Raw genomic sequence first — 23,925 nt, 5'->3', positions numbered from 1 at the left:
CTGGACAGACTTCACAATGGCTTTATGTAACCACAAAACATAAAGGAAATTAGAGACCGATCACATGAGTTTGTGCCATTTTAACATTGAGCCGTGTTTGAGCTGCAGAGAGAGAGCGGTCAGCATTTTTATCGATCTGAATAACGGTTTTCGATTTCAATCCGTGCTCCTGGTTTTTTGAGGCAGTCATCTTGGTATAAATGCCATAAAAAATAAAAAAATAAATTTTACAATGTTGATAAGAATGGCACTGTAAGAATGTAACTTCACAAGACCTTCAATAGAAATTACCACGAAAGGCTGCGGGCAAGGAAATATATTTTAAGTCCATACCACATTCTTAAAGGGAAAGTTCACCTAACAATGAAAATGATGTCATTATGTACTCACGCTCAAGTCGATAAAAACCTGCAAGATATTTGTAATCGTGCAGAAAACAAGAACACCATTGACTTCCATAGTAGCGAAGAAAAATACAACATAAGTCAACGGTGCTCAAAAACTTTGTAACAAACATTGCTCAAAATATTTTCCCTTGTGTTGAGCAGAACTAAGAAATGTATACAGATTTGTAAGTTAACTTTAAAGTGAGTAAATAATCAGGGGACATAGCTGCACTTGTGTGAAGTAAATGCAACATTTTTTCAACTTCCTGCTAAGATATATGTGCGGTGATTATGAAATCATGCGAGCCCACGTATTTAGCGCATGGAAATCTGCAATTTATGCTGCGAAAGTGTGGCGTATTAGAAAATATGCAGACTTTGGCTGATTTTGCATTGAATCATGCGATCGCATAATCACGTTTTTTCGGGAGGGACTGAATAATATAACATTTAACAGCATAATATTTGTGACTTTTATATCACATGCATAAAGTTTTTTTCAGCTTTATGCTGATATATAGCTCAGTGGTTGAGAATTGTGTAATCAGTGCAAAAGGTCATGGGTTCAAACCCAGGGCACACACATACACATAAAAAAATGTTATGGGGTGAACACATCAAACGCGAATTCAACAATTTGCCTGAGAAGATTACATACAACGTCAATGGTGCCTCAGATCTAAAATTTGTGTTGAGCAGAACAAAGAAAGTTTGGGACAACTTGTAGTTTCCATTTAAAAATGACTTACAGCTCCCCCATGTGGTTGAAAAGCGCAACAGTGGCTGGTATCGCACACTCTTCTGCAGGCAGGGGGAGGGGCGGGGCTGTGTTTCCTACCCTCCACCCCCACTTTCAGAGTGTGCTTGTAGCGGCTAGGAGGCTGCTCAGGTTGCAGCAACAATACAATTTGTCCAGTTAAAAGTTGTTCTATCACTGAAATAATTTTAGAGACATTATTTAAAGGTAAAAAAACGACATAGTGTTGCTTTAAGGGCGAGTAAATGACGACGTTAAATGACAACATTTTTGGGTGAACTATCCCTTTAAGGATGTGGCCAACGATGTATGTGTTTATAAATAATGCAGTGTTCCTCCCACGGTACATTGGAACTTTATGGGGAAATCCCGTGAGTAATCTAGAGCGAGGAACGCATCGCGTTTGATGTGTACGCAGCACTTATGTCTGTAAAAAGTCTGCTTTTTGCCTTCAAAAAGTCTTTGTACTGCTGAAAACAAAATAAGATATTTTGAAAAATGTTTGTAACCAAACTGATCTGGAGCACCATTGATTTCCATACTAAGAAAAAAATACAATGGAAGTCAATGGTGCCTCAGATCTAAAATTTGTGTTAAGCAAAACAAAGAAATGTATACACGTTTGGACTAACTTGAGGGCGAGTAAATGATTTTTTGGGTGAACTATCCCTTTAAGGATGTGGCCAACGATGTATGCGTTTAAAACAAAGTATGTGTTTACTAGTATTGTGCAATAGTACTGCACTATTTAAAAACACTACTTAAAGTTTTGACAAACAGGTTCTAAATCTATTGTCTTTACAGGCCATAACAATGAACTTCACAGCCAACTAGGTACAGGTACAATGTTTATGTTATTAGTTTGTATGCTGGTTCTTTATGGTCTCAGTTTAAGTTCGGTTTAATAATAACCTGCCCTTTCATTGCTGGTAGGTGCGTTTAAAATAATTATATCATATGCATAACTTACCACTACTCCATTACTCATTACCTCAAGTGCTTTTGCCAAGGGTATAATTTTATCTAAATAGATTTACAACGTAGTGGTGAGGCACTGGGTTAGCAGCGCAAAAGGCCATAGGTTCGAAACCAGGGAACACACATACTGTACTGATAATTTTTTTTTGAATAAAATCGGCTGCAAAAACGCACAAATGTAAATCTCGCGAGAGGAAAACCTCTGCCTGGTCAAATGCATTAAAAAATGAAAATGTCTGCCTTCAGCATTAGTCAAAACAGCAAAAATAGGCAAAATTATGTCATCAGACCTAAGGAAACAAACTAATTGTAATAAACTATTCATCTTTTAATCTTTACAGAAACAATAATATAACAAGACAACACTTACATACAGTGATTTAAATGTGGTTCATACGCCAACAGTAATATTAGAGTTAAATGTTTTTGAAAATTGAACAGACTGTGTTTACACAAAAACTTTTTACAACGTTCTTAAACTTCAAGTTTACATATTAAGATGAGTTCTCAACACCTTCATAAGTTTGTTTGTTTTTTGGTGTCGTTCATGAGCTTGACTCTCATCTTCTCTTGCCACATCCGATTCTTATGATTGATTTTCTGCTTCTTCTTCTTCTTCGATTTTTTATTCGGATTGGCTGCTCCCGTCATGTTGTTTCTATATTTTATAGGTCCTTTCTGTGCATTTGCCTGTGTGAGAAGAAAGATAATTCAGGAGACATCCAAATCAACAATTTCAGATCTGTACTGTGCACCAAACTTATGGAGCGAATTTTGTGCCATAATTTTACAAACAAATTTGGCATTTTGCAAACAAACTCAATCTGCTTTGCAAAGGGAAAACTTGACTCGCAAACTAACAGAAAAAACTTTGCAAATAATAAAGGCAATTTGAGAGAAAATGCAGAGGTGTTACAAATATGTACTGTGTTTTGTAAATATGACCATGATTTTTTCACAAATGTGACCATGATTTTCTCACAAATGGGACCATGATTTTCTCACAAATGTGACCATGATTTTCTCACAAATGTGACCATGATTTTCTCACAAATGGGACCATGATTTTCTCACAAATGGGACCATGATTTTCTCACAAACGGGACCATGATTTTCTCACAAATGTGACCATGCAATCCAAAACAGCAGATGGCGCTGTTTCAACCTTATTAGGCATTTTCAACTAGTCTCCCTGAAAAGCCCTGAATTTTAACTTACATATCACCCCGGACAGTGCCAGCAACTGAATGAAGACTAAATTAATTTTTCGTGGTTCATGTTGTTAATCTCTGGATTTATTGAAAGTGTTGATAATAATTAATGTCTGTTAATAGTAAACACATTCTGTGTGTAAAGACATTGAATTCCATCTGAATTCTATACATTTGCAATTGTCAATCCCTATACCCCGTCTGATTCTCTAAATTCTCTTCTTTTGGTGATAAGAAACTCACCATCACTGGACTGTTTTAAGTGATCCTTAAAGACTTATCCTTTTAAAATAGCTTACTATTGCAAAATGATTATTACTAACTTGTTTACTTTTGTATGTGTATGTTCCTGAGAATCTCATATATTATGGTGCTTTGAGTTTTAGAAAGTGCATTATAAATAAAATTTATTATATCCCCTGCAGAAAAATAACAGCTAATACCAGCCTATGCTGGTTGACTGGTTTAACCCTCTGGGGTCTAAGGGGTTTTTAGGGCCCTGGAGAAGTTTTGACCTGCACTGACATTTGTGCTTTTTTCAGTTGCTTAAAAACATAATAATGGCAAAAGTCTTATAACACTGCATTCAGCACAAACTGGGCTACTATATTATATGATTAACATGTATGTACATGTTTGTATTTTTGAGAGAAAAATGTTTATGCGTGGTTTTTGAAAAAGAAAAAAATTTAAGTGACTGATATAAGTCCACAAAACTCATTCTAAACATGTTTTCCTAAAACTTTTCAAAGCAGGATCTAGTAGTCTAGAGTTTTTTCTTTAAAATTATGTGAAAATCATTCTGCTTACTCCTTCACATAACACAATATATTGATTTACAATTTCAAAGTCACTTTTTGGTTAGGAAGGCAATATGCAAGGAGGCTGGAAGCTCTTGAATAATCTGTGATTGACAATACACTGCTGAAGAACAATACACTTGCATAATGAGCTGCATAATGAGCCTTTAGGCAGGAATGTGAAGATGCCATTATTGTTAAGTGTTTGTTTGTGAAAGCAAGACAAAAGAAATGCCTTCACATGCATGATCCTGCATTAAATAAACTTACTGTGCAGAGATATACGCGAATAAACTGGGTTTTAGATGTGTTTAGATGCGTCTTAATACAAAGTGCGTCAAATATGATTGTGTGTTTGTGTATGCGTTTGGCCGTTGATCACGTCTGATGGAAGCACAAAGAAAACATAAGCGCATGGAGATAACTTTTATTTACTAGGCGAGAGTAACCAAGTAGATGTGATGTTTGCAATCGTCTTTTATAAGAATACCAAAAAGCGCGTCAAATGAGGCATCGTGTGTTTGTGTGTGCATTTGTACATCGCGTCACACCGTCGAAGCACACACACTTGCATCTTTTATAAGAACACCACAAAGTGCGTCAAATATGAGGCATCGTATGTTTGTGTGTGAGTTTGGACATCGCGTCACACAGACGAAGCACACACACTTGCATCTTTTATAAGAACACCACAAAGTGCGTCAAATATGAAGCATCGTGTGTTTGTGTGTGCATTTGGACATCGCGTCACACAGACGAAGCACACACACTTGCATCTTAAGAATACCACAAAGCGCGTCAAAAATGAGGCATCGTGTGTGTGTGTGAGTTTGAACATCGATCCCATCACACTGACGAAGCACACACACTCGCGTCTGTCTGGAGATTTAGGTGCGAGTAAACAGTTATGTGGTGTGTGCAATCGCATCTTTTATAATGATACCACAAAGCGCTTCAAATATGAGGCATTGTGTGTTTGTGTGTGCGTCTGGACGTCCATCGAGTCACACTCGCGTCTGGAGATAACTTTAGTTACAGTCACTAGTAAACAAGTAGATGTCATGTTTCCAGCACTCGGATTAAAACTCAACACAGCAGTGAATGGCTGCAGAGACGGAATGTCCATTGACTGTGGGGTTGATTAATGAATATGGATGATCTCTGCTCTTCTCTTCAATGGAGCGGGGCGTGGCTCATTATAGATAATGAAGCAACAGAAGAAAGACGGCACATCTCTCTCTTCTAATACAGTTAACAACGAATTACAATATTTGTTTTCGATTTCACTTACATCATTTAAAAGCAGACATTCGAAGCATTATGTAGACATTTATCTGTTGTTTGTATGACAAGTATTCGTTAAGTTACAGTTCATTTTTCTGACGTGTTTCTGAAAGGACTTCACTTAGGGAGAGAGAACAAAACGCGCATCATGTTTATTTTCTTAATTTTGCGAAAAGCACAACATTCTGTTTTTATTGGGAGTGGACAGAAAAAAACTAGACACTTTAACGTTTTAAATGATGTATAAATCATATCTGTATGTCCAAAATCAGCAGAGTTATCTAAGTCTCTTTGGGGAGTGATTAAAAAATAAAGAGTTTGCGGCGCCCGCGCCGCAGCCGACCCCAGAGTGTTAAGATGGTGTTCCAGCCTGGTTTTAGCTTAAGCTAGTATTAGAAGGATTTTTGCTTTTATACTTTAGCTGGTCAGGCTGATCACACCAGCCCAAACCAGCTTGACTAGGCTGGAAGCTTTGCCAGCTTGGCTATTGTGAAAGAAGCTGGTTTAAACTGGTCCTCCTAGCCTGACAAAATAAGACCAACTTTAAAAGGATTAACATTTTGTAGAAGTTTATCTTGTTCAGAGTGCTCAAATGACTATGATCCTGGTTGGTTGGTTACTGTTGCTTGAACTGGCCACTCTGTCCAGACAGCCGATGTTGGGTTTATTATGTCCCTACTACACTCTTTCTCCAAAGAGTTTCATTTATTATCCTGCATCTTTTGATAAGCATTGTAAGTTGAATTCATTGTCTTGACACACAGAATTTGTTTACTATTAACAAACATTTATTATTATTAACACTTACAATAAAATCAGTGAGATTAACAGAATGAAGCCCGACAAATGAAATGTCTTTATTCAGTTGCTGCCACTGTCAGGGGTGATATGTATGTTAAAATTCAGGGCTTTTCCCCTGGGCTTTTTTCCAATGCCTGAAAAAGTTGAAACAGCGCCATCTGCTGTTCTGGATTGCATGGTCCCATTTGTGAGAAAATCATGGTCCCATTTGTGAGAAAATCATGGTCCCATTTGTGAGAAAATCATGGTCACATTTGTGAGAAAATCATGGTCCCATTTGTGAGAAAATCATGGTCACATTTGTGAGAAAATCATGGTCCCATTTGTGAGAAAATCATGGTCCCATTTGTGAGAAAATCATGGTCACATTTGTGAGAAAATCATGGTCCCATTTGTGAGAAAATCATGGTCACATTTGTGAAAAAATCATGGTCACATTTGTGAAAAAATCATGGTCACATTTACAAAACACAGTACATATTTGTAACACATCTGCATTTTCTCTCAAATTGCCTTTATTATTTGCAAAGCGTTTTCTGTTTGTTTGCGAGTCAAGTTTTCCCTTTGTAAAACAGATTGAGTTTGTTTGCAAAATGCTGTATTTGTTTGTAAAATTTTGGCACAAAATTCGCTCCATACAAACTTGACAAAATGTTAAATTATCCCTAGTTTATAAGTTGCTTGTAATGTGCAAATGTAATGTGCAGACATTTCTATATGTAAACCTCCATGCTTGAAGTACTTAACAGGTTTGTGTAAACAGATGTTGACACGTACATTAAATTTTTTTTTAAATCTTTCTGTTGTGTCTGCTTAAATACCAGGAGTTGTATATCTAGTTGCAAGATCCCAGCATGCTTTGTGCCGTCCAAATAGGTGTGTCCTTACAGAACTGTGTGAAAGTGGCACTCAATGAGATTACGCAATGACGGACACACCCCTTTAAGGATTTGGCAAACGTTAAAAGTTGTAAGCTAAGAGATACATTTATGGCGTCGATGGCATTTGAAGAGTCATGTTGCCCTAGGCAATGTCTTAGTTTGAACAAATGCGATGTATGGTGACGTAATATAGTGTTGCGAACGGCAGCGAGGGGCTTGTTTTAACACATGCCCACTCAGAAGATTGTCCGACAATCCCGTAATGGGTACAAGCAGAGTCTTTAAGGTGCACTGTGTACCTTTTAGAAGAATTACCTTCAGCATGGAAAAAAAACACACTTAGTCTCTTAGTGTTTGTCGAGCGTGTTAGTGGTTATCTCTAAATGACTTTTAAACATCACCACTTTCTCTATTTAAAGATGCCATGATGTTGGTTTGGCAGTTAGAGGTCATACCTGAAAAACCGGGCGAGGGGGGAAGGTGCAGGGTGGTCTGTGGTTATATTGGTGATATGGCAGAATGTGCCAGGGGTCCAGGGAAACCCAGGGTATCCCTGGCGCTACAGCAGGAGGACCTGAGTGCACGGCCTGGAGGTGGTACACGCTGCGATGGGTCTTGCTCTCGTCGGTTGATTTGAAGATGGTCACGAAGCCCTCGCGAGGTTTGTGAACCAGCAGGTATCGCCCTTCCTGAAGCCTGGGCCCGGTGTTAAAGACGTTAGCACAAACACATATAGACAGCTTCTGAACTGCACACTGTGATGGCTGAATATGAATTTGCAGCTGATGATAGATTTTTTCCAATGCAAACACTGTACAGCCTACATGTTCTGGCAGAGCATTGTTACAGCATGTCCAGATGTGTACTGAATTTTTTAAAACATGCACACACTAAAGTACAGGCTTATGATGTAAAAATATTGTGATGTAAATTTCTCTTAAAATACTTTCTCTTTACCCTACTTAAAAAGTGATTCTGGAAAACTTTTCCAAATATTTTCACACTATCAGTACTAACAGTTTGTTTATTAAGCATCCTGACTTTTTTACATAGAAATAACGATTCAACCAATGGCGTGAGTTCAGGGCGGGACTATCTATATAACCACACAATGATGGACAGAGGTAGTGTTTGGGAAACCAGTTTGAAGACTATTTTTGCTATACCCTGTGGTGCCACTAATTATGAAAAAATTACACAATAATGGCCAGATTTACTAAACAGGGCAAATTAGTGTGAAAGTGCATCTCCAAAAAAAGCACAGAATGAAGTCAAAATGTCTGTGGGTGATTTACTGACGGTGGATTTTAAAGAGCGTGGGTGGAACCATCAACGCAATTTAAGATGTGCCTTTTGGGGTGCTAAATATTGGCACAATACCAATAAATTAAAGTCTGTTTTACATTTCCTTAGGTGTGTAAGTGTGTATTAGTACATGTTAACGATATGCAAAAAGGTACAAACCCCAAAGTAAACAATGACGCGAGTTATCGTCTCCAACGTGAATCTCTTTTCTTGGACTACGACAAACACATGGATGGTAGGCAACAGTTTACTTCCTGGGATTAGGGACGTAGACAAGACCGACAATGTCATAATTCCTCCCGCTTCGGACTTACAGCCTATAAATTAACTCCTGTTAGCAACCGGATCTTTTAAACATGTTAAGGAGTGTCACATTTCCGGCTGATGTTAGAGGTATACAGGCCAATCACAATGTACAGATTAGCCAATCAGAGTGAAAATCTGGAGCTACAAAAATGTACGGTATGTGGAAAATAATGTGTTTTTAACCATATACCACACAAACACAATGTATTACACCAAATACACAAAATAAAGTTGTTTTTTAACAATGAAATAGCTGCTCATAAACAGGCGCAAAGTTTAGTAAATCACGTTATGTGATACATTTAAATATTCTCCTCACATACATCTTGTGTCTGAAAGGGAAACTCTTACAAATGCAAATTCAATTAGGTTAGTCGCAAAAATAACTTTACACGCCTTTTTCAGCATACATTTTCCACTGCGTGTCTTTAGTACATACTAACATTTGTTTTACATGCCAACAGGGGTGTTTGTGGTAGCACAAGCTGTTAGTAAATCTGTCCTGATTTAATTGCAATAGGAAATCCAAATATAGTATGGTAAAGTGACAATTAAAAATAAAGGTAAAATATACAAGAAGAAAATACTTACGTTGAGACTTTCTTAAGTAAGTGATAGAGGATGTTTAAACATCTTGCTGGCCTGAAAAAAAATATATAAAAAAGCCATTAAAACTAATCTGGATGGATAACTTAATTATTACATTGTAAAGGGACACTCCATTCAGCTGATCTCCGGGTCTGGCAGTACTAATTTTAGGATAGCTTTGCGCAAAAAAATAACCAAAGAGTTTTGATATTTTTTCCATTTAAAACTTGACTCTTCTGTAGTTACATCGTGTACTAAGACTGACAGAAAATTAAAAGTTGTGATATCACTACGCCTGCTGCAGCCATGTTACGTCAGCAAAGTCTTTGATTATTACGCCAGAATGAGAGTATAGTTCCTAGCCATATCTGCCTAAAAAAAAAAAAAAAATCACAATTTTCCGTCGATCTTAGTACACAATGTAACTTCAGAAGAGTACATTTTAAAATAGGAAAAATATTGAAACTCTTTGGTTATTTTTAAGCGTGATGCTAATTGTCTAATCAGATTCAATGGATTATGCTAAGCTATGCTAAAAATGCTAGCGCCAGACCCGGAGATCAGCTGAATCGATTCCAAAACGGTCAAAATGAAATGTTTAACTCTAGGGGAACTGGAAAATAAGCATATTTTCAAAAAAGCAGAGTGTCCCTTTAATCAAAATTGAAAGCTGATAGATTTAAATAGTTATGCTTTCTCATTAAATAGACTTAAACTGTATAGCCTGGTTTCACAGACTATGCTTAGCTATAGCCAGGACTAGGCCTTAGTTAAGTTAATGTTTTTTTAAGCATCTTATATAAACATGCCTTAGAAAAAGGTGTTACTGCTGTGTATCTTGAGACAAATCAATAGCACACAAATTTTAAGATCTGTCAGTGCCAGTTATTTTCAGTTGAGACATGTGTTTAAATCTAGGACTTGCTTTAAGTCTTGTCTGTGAAACCAGGGGGTGTGTGTTATATATGGGCTGGTATGGGATGAGATTAACTCACTTGAAATTACAGGTGATGCTCTGCATCCAGTCAGCTTGTAGCTCCTGTATCTCAGCAACTTCTGATGTGTGTGCATTAATGCGACCTATGCACACAAACACACATCAAAACAAAATTTTTTTTTTCCTTTATATCTTATTATCTATAATCTCAATGATAATATGTTGATTCATTAATTATTCTAATTGGTTAAGCCTACATTATGTTTGACACAGCCAAAAGAATTGAAAGCGTCTGCAGGTTGCATCGGAGCATTAAATCAGCGAATGATTTGATTAACTTTAAAAACACTTTAATTTATGTTAACAGGTGAATGCTGAGTTATCAACCCCAGAATAAGCAAAGCGGGCATGTGTCGACCTGCAGCATAAACTCACAGGGTGAGAAATGTGACTAATCTTGCAATCACTATTCACCCAGTGTCTGTCTATGAAGAATTTCACAATGATGTTATTAAGAGTTCATTCTAAGAAAAAGATCTCCACCCCATGTGTTCATCTGACCATGGGAGCTATGCCAAATAACACAAAACAGAGAATGGAAAAGATACTTATCTCCATTCAGTTGCAATTCAAATCTATCAGCTTAAAATTTCCAAGCTTCACCCACATACAAAAAATCAACTCCGAACAGATGCATATTGCACCACAAAATTCAAGGCTCCACCCACATAATTATAGCACCAAAAAACTTAAGTTCCAGCCACATGTATAATTACATAAAAAACTAAGCCCCACCCAAATCCATCGTTGTACCCAAAAATCAAAATGCCACCTACATGCACTACTGTACCCGAAAATCAAAGATTCACCCACATGCATTACTGCACCTCAAAAAATCAAAATGCCATCCGCATGCAGCATTGTACCCAAAACTCAAAGTGCCACCTGCATTCCCTACTGTATCCAAAAAATCAAAGCTTCACCCGCATGCATCACTGCGCCCAAAAATCAAAGCTTCACCTGCACGCATCACTGCACCAAAAAAAAATCAAAGCTTCACCCGCATGCATCACTGTACCCAAAAATCAAAACTTCACCCACATGCATCATTGCGCCCAAAAATCAAAGCTTCACCCGTATGCATCACTGTACCCAAAAATCAAAACTTCACCCGCATGCATCACTGCGCCCAAAAATCAAAGCTTCACCCACATGCATCACTGTACCCAAAAATCAAAGCTTCACCCGCATGCATCACTGTACCCAAAAATCAAAACTTCACCCGCATGCATCACTGCGCCCAAAAATCAAAGCTTCACCCGCATGCATCACTGCACCCAAAAATCAAAACTTCACCCGCATGCATCACTGCACCCAAAAATCAAAACTTCACCCACATGCATCACTGTACCCAAAAATCAAAGCTTCACCCGCATGCATCACTGCACCCAAAAATCAAAGCTTCACCCGCATGCATCACTGCACCCAAAAATCAAAACTTTACCCGCATGCATCACTGCACCCAAAAATCAAAGCTTCACCCACATGCATCACTGCGCCCAAAAATCAAAGCTTCACCCGCATGCATTACTGCGCCCAAAAATCAAAGCTTCACCCGCACACATCACTGCACCCAAAAATGAAAGCTTCACCCACATGCATCACTGTACCCAAAAATCAAAACTTCACCCGCATGCATCACTGCGCCCAAAAATCAAAGCTTCACCCGCATGCATCATTGCGCCCAAAAATCAAAGCTTCACCCGCACACATCACTGCACCCAAAAATCACAGCTTCACCCACATGCATCACTGTACCCAAAAATCAAAACTTCACCCGCATGCATCACTGCGCCCAAAAATCAAAGCTTCACCCGTATGCATCACTGTACCCAAAAATCAAAGCTTCACCCGTATGCATCACTGTACCCAAAAATCAAAACTTCACCCACATGCATTACTGCGCCCAAAAATCAAAGCTTCACCCGCATGCATCACTGTACCCAAAAATCAAAACTTCACCCGTATGCATCACTGCGCCCAAAAACCAAATCTTCACCCACACGTGTCACTGTACCAAAAATTAAAGCTTCACCCAAATGCATCACTCTACCCAAAAACCAAAGCTTCACCCGCACACATCACTGCGCCCAAAAATCAAATCTTCACTCGCGCGCATTACTGTACCCAAAAATCAAAGCTGTACTCACACACATCACTGTACCCAAAATTCAAAGCTTCACCCACATGCATTAATGCACCCTAATATCAAAGCTTCACCCACACGCATCACTGCACCCAAAAATCAAAGCTTCATCTGCATGCATCATTGCACCCAAAAATCAAAACTTCACCCGTCTGGCACGCATTACTGCACCCAAACATCAAAGCATCACCCGCACACATTACTGCACCCAAACATCAAAGCTTCACCCACACGCATCATTGCACCCAGAAATCAAAACTTCACCCGTCTGGCATGCATTACTGCACCCAAACATCAAAGCATCACCCGCACACATTACTGCACCCAAACATCAAAGCATCACCCGCACACATTATTGTGCCCAAAAAATTTAAGCTTCACCCGCACACATCACTGTACCCAAAAATCAAAGCTTCACCCGCATGCATCACTGCACCCAAAAATCTAAACTTCACCCGCACACATCACTGTACCCAAAAATCAAAGCTTCACCCGCACGCATCACTGCGCCCAAAAATCAAAGCTTCACCCGCACACATCACTGTACCCAAAAATCAAAGCTTCACCCGCACGCATCACTGCGCCCAAAAAACAAAACTTCACTCATGCATTACTACACACAAAAATCAAAGCTTCACCCACATGCATCACTGTACCTTTAAACCAAAGTGCCACCCATCATTGCACCAAAAAAATAAGCATCAAGACATTCAAAGCTCCACCCACACGCATCATTGCACCAGTCATTGCCATTGCACATGCTTTCAGAAAACTTAATTCCAATTGGTCAATCACAGCATTCCACTATAAAATATTTCTGCATAAATGCATAATATTTCCTCTAGTTTCACATTTCTTGTTCACCCTGCTTTTTTCATCTCACATACAATAATTTAAACTTAACAATGAGTTCCAGTGATTTTACCATGTTTAAACCCTAAAAGCACCTCTTTACTGTGGTACAATCAGTGGCACAAACTGGCTTTAACCTGCCTCCTCTGGCCGAGTGCTAACTCAGTTACAGGCAGTTCAAAAGGTTCTTCGGAAACATGCCAAAATATGTACAATCTCAGCCCACTGTTATCTCAAACCCTGGATCCTGTTTAAAAAAGACTAGATTCCTTAACAAAGCCCAGAGAGGAATCTCAAAAGCAGGAGAAATGTTGAGAGCGACGCTCGACTGCATTCCTCTGTAAAGTTTTTTCTACCTTCAGGCATAGAGAGCATATTATGGGCACTCTCACATTAGAGACAAATCAATCACTATCTATCAAATAAACTTCATGAGCTTAAGTGCAGAAGTTTTCTTAACTCTGAACTTCACCACCGCACCGAGCCAAACAAAGTTATACCCTTTCCTTTTTTTAATAGTGTAACCCAAGTAACCATACAGTACACCCTAACGGAGATCTAATACATGTGGTTGCATTCTTGTGCAGCCCTTTCAACACCAAAATGTTGGTAGCTATGGCAACCATGCTTCCAAACAGTGAGTCACGAGTGAGGCATGCTGGGAGTTTACGGGAAGTTCGCTTTTGTGCTGACTCTCCCTTCTGACTAAAACCAACTCTCCGAATTTAAGGCATCAAAAGCAACTGAACATTTCAGTAATATATAGCTTCTGCATTCTTTTTGAAGCATGTTTATCAAGCCTATATTCTCCATAAACATCTCCCTTTGTGTTCCACAGAAAAAAGCAAGTTGTACAGGTTTGGAGAGACTGAGCATTTGTGTAAGCTGACAAAACACATCCATCAGGCCTCTTACTTATGAAAGAGGCGGTGCTGGAGTGCAGAAGTTTCTCGGCCCACAGCTGACAGGCCTCCGGATGGGTCAGACTCTCGGCTCCGTAACACAGCTGATACTCCAGTTTGGGTAAAACGTGGACTGGGACAGCCTACAGAAACAGAGACTCAAAGATTATAAACTCACACACAGCTCTAATGAGTCACTGTATTTTTTTACACAGTGTGTTTTTGGCCGACTGACTGGAAAGAGTCTGTATATACAGTGATAAGATTTAAAGCAGGCTGTGCAGATTCACACAGGAAAGCTGGATGTTTAAAGAGAGGGAGTGGTGGACATTACTCAACCCTGCTTTAAGGATAAATAATAATGATGATTGGCATGTCAACATACTCACTCAAGTTTAATTATATAGTAAACAAAAGAGGACATTAAACATCAATGTAGTGTATTTCTTTACACAGAAGCTGATTTATCAAACAATGACTTTTGGGTGTATCCCTTAACCTAGAATAAAAAAAGAAAACTTCCTGTCCACGGTTAAACTCACCCTGAAGTTCCCTCGGTCGTGTCTCGGGTGAGCGATCGGCACGCTGCTCCGCACCATGAGCAGAATGTCCTGCAGGCTGTAGAGTTTGTACAGAACGCTGCCCTCTGCTGGAGGATCAAAGTCAAGCTCATCCTCTGCACTCACCTGAAGATCCTCTTTCAAAAGGCCTGTGGAAAGACAAACAGTGAGACAGATGGAAAGACAGACAGAGAGAGATAGAGAGAAAGACAAAAAGTGGGACACCATCGGAGAGACAAAGAGGAAGAGATAAACTGAGAGACAGAGAGAAAAACAGACAGGCAGACAAATGGTGAAAGAATAAGATAGACAGACACAGACAGATAAAGAGAAGGACAAGAGAGAGAGAGAGAGAGAGCGACAGACAGACAAAGGGGCTGTTACACTTGATATTAAGATGTGTTTTCGTCGATCGGACGCTTTCACAGGCTTGCAAAATGAAACTGCGGAGATCAGCCGCTTTAGTTTTATCAATGAAAGGCTAAATATAGCGCTGTTCACCGCATGTTCGTGCCAGAAGTCAGAAAAGACGTAAAACTTGTGTTTAGCACCTCAGATTAGATAAATGGGCGGAGAGAACGCGGTCGTGTGTGGCTGTTCGAACACATTCAACCACATGTGCGTTTACACTACAAAAGCAATCCAATCTAAAGAGGGTTTTTTACGACTACCTCTGAATGTGGTTGAAAGTGTTCGAAAGTGGACGAGCTCAAAACTTTTTGAACACCGTTTACAGACAGACAGATAGAGAGACAGTCAGGTGGACAGAGACAGACAGAAAGACACATAGAGAGACAATCAGACAAATAAATATAGAGATAGTCTGATAGACAGACAGAAAGAGACAGACAGACAGACAGATACAGACAAACAGACTTACAAGCAGTCAGGCAGATAAAAAGACAGTCACAAAGAGACAGAGAGAGACAGATAGCAAGACAGACAGGCAGACAGCTAGAGAAACAATCAGACAAATACAGAGACAGTCTGATAGACAGAGACAGACAGACAAAAAGTGGGACACCATCGGAGAGACAAAGAAAGATAAACTGAGAGACAGAGAGAAAACCAGTCAGACAGACAAATAGTGAAGGAATAAGATATACAGACAGACAGACAGACAGACAGACAGACAGACAGACAGACAGACAGACAGACAGATAAATAGAGACACAGACAGATACAGTGACATACAGACAGACAAGAAAAACAGAGAAACAGATTAGACAGACAGAGGAACAGTCAGAGAAAGAGAGAGAGACAGACAGACAAAGAGAGAGAGAGGGAAAGAAAGAGAGAGAGAGAGAGAGTCAGACACAGTCAAACAGACATATAGATACAGACAGATAGGCACTAAGACAGACAGACAGTGAGACAGATGAAAAGACAGTCACACGGAGAAAGAGACCGACAGATAGAGAGAAAGACAGTCAGGCGGACAGAGACAGATGGAAAGACACAAAGAGACACCATCAGAGATAGTATATAAATATAGACATCATCTGATAGACGGAGAGGAAGACAAAAAGTGAGACACCATTAGACAAAGAGAGATAGATAAACTGAGACAGTGAGAGAGAGAAAAACAGCCAGACAGACAAAAAGTGACAAGAATAAGAGAGACAGATACAGGCAGATACAGGGACAAACAGACAGAGAGACAAATAAAAAGACAGTGACAAAGACAGACAGACAGATACATAGAGAGTCAGCAAGGCTCGCAATATTTTTAAATCCCTGGTAGCTCTTCGGGCAGGCACGCTTTCATTTTTGGTAGCCTGAAATGAATACAAGTAGCCCGAATAAAAAATACACTGTTTAATGTAGAATATTGATAAATCCTGGATTTCCATGTAAGCCAACTATTTCTGCCCATCCCCAGCTGACAATTTGGTTCCCAAAACGTTCCCCTAACATTAGTTTTTAGTTTCTAGAATGCTATTTTCCAAGATTTTTGGTTAATAGCAAGGAATGTTTTCTTAAAGACAATAAACATTCCCCTAACGCTATTTTTAGGTTATTTTAACGTTCCCCTAACGTTAGAATAATTGAATTGTGATATTACTGAAATATTATATGAATGTATTATAACACAGGTTATTTTTAATTTAATTTAATTTAATATAATAAAATACCTCAACAAATATTTAGATAACATGGTATTTTATCAAATATATAAACAACCAGTGACTTTAACACAATATAGAAGACTTAAAACAGATATTTATTAAAAAGGAATAAACATTTAATTCCCTTTAGGTTAACAGATCTTACCATAGCCGTTTATTTTCGCTAGAATAATGTTAGACTTTGAGGTAAAACAAAATGACAAATAAACATTCGATTCGCTTTAGGTAAACATATCTTACCACTGCTGTTTAGTCACCTATCAAAAGCTTCTAACATCATATTCTCTTAATAGCGTAGACGTGTCAAATCGATCGGAAATCACTCAAACATATTTTCCTTCTCATATATTTAAGTTACTAATTGAAGAAAGAAAAAAGAAACGCTAAAACAATGTTAGTCGAGGTAAAAATTAAATAACGTAATTTTTTTAAATGACTTGAGTTCACGCTGAGCACAAGAGCAGGTAGGTGCTCGTGAAGAGCGAAGCCGGGAGAAGCGTGTGCAGAGAGTCGCGCGTATTTCAGACGTGCACATTAAAGGATGGGTATATTTATGCTTTCACTTCATTTCCTGACAGTTTCACTTATTACGTGAGGATAATGACTGACAAGAGGACGCTGAAATACATACAATATAATTTCCTAACTAAATCTGAGACAAAGCAAAAACATTAAAATATTATTTCCTTCCCAAGATAGCCCGACGGGCAGGGCAGAGATACATTTTGGTAGCCCAACAGGAATTCACAATAGCCCCGGGACGTCGGGCTAGCGATTTTGCGAGCCCTGGTCAGGTAGTCAGGGACAGACAGAAAAAACTTATTATTATTATTAACTATAGAGACAGTCTGATAGACAAATAGACAAAAAGTGGGACACGATTGGAGGGACAGAGAGAGACAGATAAACTAAGAGACAGAGAGAAAGACAGTCAGACAGATAAATAGTGACAGAATAAGAGAGACAAATAAAAAGACAGTGACAAAAAGAGACAGACAGATACATAGACAGTCAGGTAGTCAGAGACAGACAGAAAAAACGTAAGACAGATGGAGAGACAATTAGACAGACAAATATAGAGACAGTCTGATAGACAGAGACAGATAGACAAAAAGTGGGACACTATCGGAGAGACAAAGAAAGAAAGATAAACTGAGAAACAGAGAGAAAAACAGTCAGGCAGACAAATAGTGACAGAATAAGAGAGACAGATACAGTGACAGACAGAGAGACAAATAAAAAGACAGTGACAAATAGAGACAGACAGATACATGGACAGTCAAGTTGTCAGAGACAGACAGAAAGATACCACAAGACAGATAGAGAGACAAATATAGAGACAGAGAGGAAGACAAAAAGTGAGACACGATTGGAGAGACAGAGAGAGAGAGATAAACTAAGAGACAGAGAAAAAGACAGCCAGACAGATAAATAGTGACAGAATAAGAGAGACAGATAAAAAACAGTGACAAAGAGAGACAGACAGATACATAGACAGTCAGGTAGTCAGAGACAGACAGAAAGACACTGTTGGGCGGTTTCCCGGACAGGGATTAGACTAGTCCTAGACTAAAATAAATGTAAGAGCTGTCTAAACTGAAAACTACTTGGACTAACATATCTTACAATACATCAGTGCCTTTTGTTTTGCACCAAAATGCACACAAGTAATGTTTTTACTAAGGCATGTTTATTAAAATTAGTTATATTTCCTAATTAAACTAAGGCCTAGTCCTGGTTTAAGCTAATCCCTGGCCGGGAAACCACCCTTTTAAGACAGATAGAGAAACAATCAGACAGACAAATATCGAGACAGTCTGACAGACAGAGAGGAAACAGACAAAAAGTGAGACACCACCAGAGAGACAAATAAACTAAGAGACAGAGAGAAAGACAGTCAGACAGAAGGAAAGACAAAAAATTGTAGTTTTTAAAAATTGTAGTCATCAACTTTAAGATGTTCAAGCACTAACGTTTTTTCTGAGCGCTCGCGAGCACAGGAACTGCAGTAGACGCTGTGGTCTCCTCGCCCTGACCCTCTCTGGACTCCAGGTATGAGGTGACACACGGTTTGACCAGAGAGTACGTCTTTTGTTCTGTAGGTTTATCTTCTGTCACCGGCACTTTCTGTGTTTCTTGGTTCTTACCAGGAGTGGCTTTCATCATAGCGTCCTGCATCCGCAAAATCTGACCAAGCTGATCGCATTCCCCTGAAATTCTTTGCCTTTTAATGCCCTTCTTTATTACTTTGCCCAAATGGTTTTCTGTCGTTGCCCTGGATAGGTCGAGTGCTTGAGGTGAGGGCACTTCGGGCGTTTCTTGAGCGATCCCCTGGGTTTTCGGGGAAGCAAACTGATCTATTACCAGCTTGTCCTCGTCAGAGTCTGAATCCTGGTTGATCATTCTTCTGAGCTTTTTGGTGGGTTGGAACTGACCTGAAACCAGCGCTTCTAGCTTTTCTTTCTTCACAAGTTCCTCCTCAGAAGCCACACTTTCATCCAATACACTGCTTCCCCCATCAGCCGAAGACACGTCAGCTTCACTCTGGACCTCGGTTGGTGTAGTATTAAGGGGTTCTTTAGGACCGTCCTGAGATGTTGACCTGCCCACGCTTGGATTCAGAGAGCTTGTCGGTTTCTTTGGGCTTGAATGGGTTTCTTTGGGCATGAGCTGAATGGGAACAAAGGCTGTTTTTGGTTCATTCTGTGCCTTAACTTTTGCAGTGGTCTTGCAGGACTCCCCGAATGACTCAAGGTCTGTAAAATCGGTTTCGAAGTCCATGGCGGCATTGTCAAATGCAACCACACTCCTGGACATTTTTTCCTGAGCAAAAGAATATTATTTGTCACTTAAAGATACTATTTAAACTAAGCTGCTTACCTCAATATGTTTACCCTACCTCGGGTGGTGGGTCCTTTCCGAAGGAGAGGTTTTCTGATGTTAGGAAGAATATGGGGCGTGTTACAGTCTTCCTAATTGCAAGTTTTACACTCTCCTCGTGAAACATCAGATTTCTGTCTCTCAAGCTCATCTCGGTCTTCAGCAGTGGAGGATCTATGTATGCCGTTTTACTCTGACCACTACCTGATGACAACCACAACATTTACTGTGACTATTTTGTGACTATAACGTGCATTTACATTACAACATATATACATTTTTTATACAAAGCCGTGCATTCAAGCTATACATTTATCTATATGTATGATCGCACTAACGTAATGCTCTGATAATATGCTTTAACTTGTGCTCTTGAATTGCAATTGCAATGCATTTATTTATGACTTTTATAGATCACATTTACAGTTTAACTATTAATATTGTCAATAATGATACAAGTGATTAAATACATTTCAGACAATAAGACCAATACTGATTCATGGTGAACCCTGACCTCTTGTAGTGTTCATTTTAACCCAAACAGGCAGCTCCCATGCGTCAGTGAACTCAGGGTCATTGTTCACGAGCTGAAGGAATGCTTCTTTGGATAGACACACATGTGGCTCGTAGGTAGCGCTGAGTTTTTCTGCATTATTGTCACTGCTGATGGGCTACAAAATGTTAGAATTCAGACTTAAGCATACATTACATTTAGTTATAAACCCAGGCCTATCACATCAGTACATTAGCACCCAGGTAATGTTCCACACATACAGTCTGAGAGGGTAAATGTATTTGATCATGGAATTTAAAAACCAAGTGCAATAGTGCCCTCTAGTGGTTACATATAGTCTATACATGGTTTTTTTTTATGATGCGAAGGATGCCCAAAGTGATGAATTTTTTGTAAGGGACCCCCTACCCTAAATAAATTGTATAATTTTGTCTTTTCTCTGAACTTTTCTGGAAGGCCTAGAACATCCCCCTGGGGGTCCCCAGGCCCCAGTTTGAAAACCCCTGGTTTACACTTGTCATACAATTGCATGGGTCTCATATTATTAAACAAAATATGCATGGCCAGGTTTGTGAAAACCTTTTTTTTCATGATTTTCTGTGTCCTACATCATCTTACATAACATAAAGAACATTCTGTAAAAATATAACCATGATCTTTAATAGTGATTGAGTAAGGTCATGTCAAAAATGAAAATCAATGTGGATTGTTGACTTAATTAAAATATAAATAAATAAATGAAAGGGTTTGGAATGTGTAAAATTAGAGAAGACTTATTGTGTATATATTGGTTACTCTGATGTAAAAATATTGGCTATATAAGGAAAAGACTAAAGCGAGGGGTGGGAAACATATAAGCTTCGGCTTCATCCTGCTCCTTTTCAGACATTTTTTGGTTTAAAAAACTATGATAATAGTAAATGTTTATTTTTTAATAAGTACTTGTAAAAAGTATTGATATTGGTTTTTTTTGTCTTTTCCTTGGCGTGCTGATACGCTGTTTTATTTTAGCTATGTGTGTATGGATGCATATATATATATATATATTATTGTGTTCGAAATAAATAAAAATTAAATTAAATGAAAAAAACAATGATTAAACAACACTTTAAAACAAAACTAATCTCAGTATTAGATTATGAGACTTTAACCTGGATTAAACAGACAGGGTCACATATATGCATTATGATATTATTTCCATGGCCACTCCCTAACCCCCCAACTCTCATTACCACAATGCAAATACAATTTATACATAAAATGTATCACAAAAATGCCCCTTACAGTGTGTAGAGCGCTAGCTTTCTTAGCTGGAGGAATCACGGATGAGACGGTCTCATAATCTCCTGCAAGGAGGGTGTGTTCAGGCATTACTTTTTTCTCCACCATATCGATTTTTCCCTTAGAAGAAAGTACAATTGAGATGAATTAGTCAAGGATTTCACAAATCACAAAAAAAAAAACATTTACACAAGATTAACTACCATTGCAAGGAGCTGTTTCTCAAAGTTTAGGGATAATTCAGAGACAAACTTTCCACCGGTCAGGCTGGTCATTTCTTGGATGCTGTAAGACTGGGGGTAGCCTTTCATATGTTCCAAGGAGGCTGTAAAATACTCCTAAAAGGTACAACAACATCACTTACAATATTTTAAAAAATTCAGAAATCCTTTAGCACATACAGAAAAATATCACAAAACTAATAAACATACACTATACCTCACAGTAGCGAATGCCACCTGGTGGTATATAGTTGTAGGCATCTGCACATTTTCTTGAAACATCCTGCAGGTACTTCATGAACTCGGATACTTCGTTGCTTACACGCTCCAACAAAAGCTGCGTTAAAATAAGAGACATTAACCACATGAAAACTGCCTCGTATTATACATATATCTGAAAGCAATTAATATCTGTATCAATGTGGTGTACCTGTGTAGCTTTGCTAAAATTCTTGTTTTTCAACATGTTCAAATAAAACCTGCGTTGTCTTGCGTGTAACGTGCTGTAGCATGGGTAGGGCACTACAGGTTCAGGAAAAGCTGTACTCTCATTAGTCTTCACAGGTTTGGGTTTATCATCATTTTGACTCTGCTTAATGTCAGGCATTGGTTCAACTGAACCATTGCGGTTACTGCTGCTGTTTTGTGGATCTTCCTTCTCACAATTTGCAGATTTTGGTTGTGATGAGGTTACTTCTGGATTATTATCACATGTTTCCTCAGGTTTTACATCAGGGCTTTAAATGAAATGATCATAAAAATAAGATAAGATACAACATCATTGTGGTGAGGCAAATTGAAAATAATTATTACTAGATGACGTTTATTTATGAAATTTAGTTTACTATGGTTTTAATACAGTAACTGTGCGTGTGTGTGTGGTATTTGGGATGTGCTTCAGACTAAATAAACTAGGGAAGCAAGGAAATGTATTTTGTATAAGGTTTCTAAAATAATCAGGCTGTATCAATTGTTTCATAATAATAATGTTTGTGTTATACTCTGTAGCATCCATGGTTAATTATGGTGACGAAAACTTATGTTCTTCTAACTAACTACAAATACCACAGTTAAACCAGTTAAGTTACTATTTAAAACGGGGTGACCACACAGTGTTTTTACGTCACGTACCTTTGCACAAAAGCATACAATTCTTTAATGGTAGGTGCTAACGTGAACTTGTCAAAGACATCCCTAGAGAACACAACAGGTCCAGTGACAGGAGGGTCATCCCTAAAGAAAAACAACTTAATATCTTAAATGTCCGCTTATTTACACATACAAATAAACTCGAAGCGACTAAATAATACGCGTTTACATAGAGAACCGCGTTGTCACCTACCATTTTAACTCCATGGCTGCAGATTTTAAGGGTTTGTAGTTTACATCATGATCTACTGTAACGGGTTTCACTCATGCCTCTCGCACGTTCACGATTCTTCACATCAAAACAGTGCAGGAGCAATAATCTTCCGTTTGGAACTAAAATACTTAACAAAGGTTCCGTTTGGAATTTTAACGTTTCCTAACAGTTCCTAATTCTGTTACTTTTACATTTACGCATTTAGCAAATGTTTTTATCTTAAGTGACTTACAGTGCATTACAAAGTATACATTTTATCAGTATATGAAGTATGTTTGTGCACTAGGAAATTAATCAATGACCTTATTCATGAACAGGAACGGGTTCTATAATAATAATAATAATAATAATAACAATTATAACAATAATAATAATAATTAGTTATAATTTGTATTATTATTATTATTATAATAATTACTATTATTTTAATAACTCCAAGTACTCAGAATCACAATCATTTTCCGGTGTGCCTTTCCTTATATGGCACAGAGCGCGCGCACACTCACTGATGTTCGCGCCTGATTTGAATAGCTAGAGATTTTTTGTTAACTAAATGTTTATCCTTTTGTTACAAGCTTGAACATTTGATTTTCTTTTTTGTTTTGTTTTTTGGAACTTGACTGTTCGTCGCCATTCTCACCTTTGTCTTCTGTGTCCTATGAATTTTAAAATGACGGTTGGAAACAACTTGCATGCTGACTGAACCAGAGAGACGGATAAGTATTGCAGGATAAGCCGTTTGTTTTCTCAAAGAGGACATGAAATGATTTTTGGATGTGTCCA

General features: G+C 38.4%; 1 protein-coding gene across 1 annotated transcript; it reads right to left on the bottom strand.

Moving 5' to 3' along the window:
* Positions 1-53: 53 nt before the first annotated feature.
* On the bottom strand, positions 54-23,238 carry ice2 (interactor of little elongator complex ELL subunit 2). The gene is made up of 15 exons (XM_065292096.2): positions 23,122-23,238; positions 22,911-23,012; positions 22,210-22,516; positions 21,997-22,116; positions 21,762-21,896; positions 21,562-21,678; positions 20,278-20,434; positions 19,783-19,967; positions 18,857-19,706; positions 14,737-14,903; positions 14,208-14,337; positions 10,293-10,377; positions 9,301-9,351; positions 7,554-7,794; positions 54-2,811 (listed from the first exon to the last, which is right to left on the bottom strand). Exons 1-15 carry the CDS (start codon positions 23,133-23,135, stop codon positions 2,638-2,640), a joined length of 2,835 nt encoding a protein of 944 aa, XP_065148168.1. The 5' UTR covers positions 23,136-23,238; the 3' UTR covers positions 54-2,637.
* Between the last annotated feature and the right edge of the window lie 687 nt (positions 23,239-23,925).

The sequence above is a fragment of the Paramisgurnus dabryanus genome, chromosome 23 (genome assembly GCF_030506205.2).
Source record: "Paramisgurnus dabryanus chromosome 23, PD_genome_1.1, whole genome shotgun sequence".
In the NCBI taxonomy this organism is placed as follows: Eukaryota; Metazoa; Chordata; class Actinopteri; order Cypriniformes; family Cobitidae; genus Paramisgurnus; species Paramisgurnus dabryanus.
The sequence above is the reverse complement of the archived record's forward strand: the minus strand, read 5'-3'. Positions and strand labels throughout refer to the sequence as shown.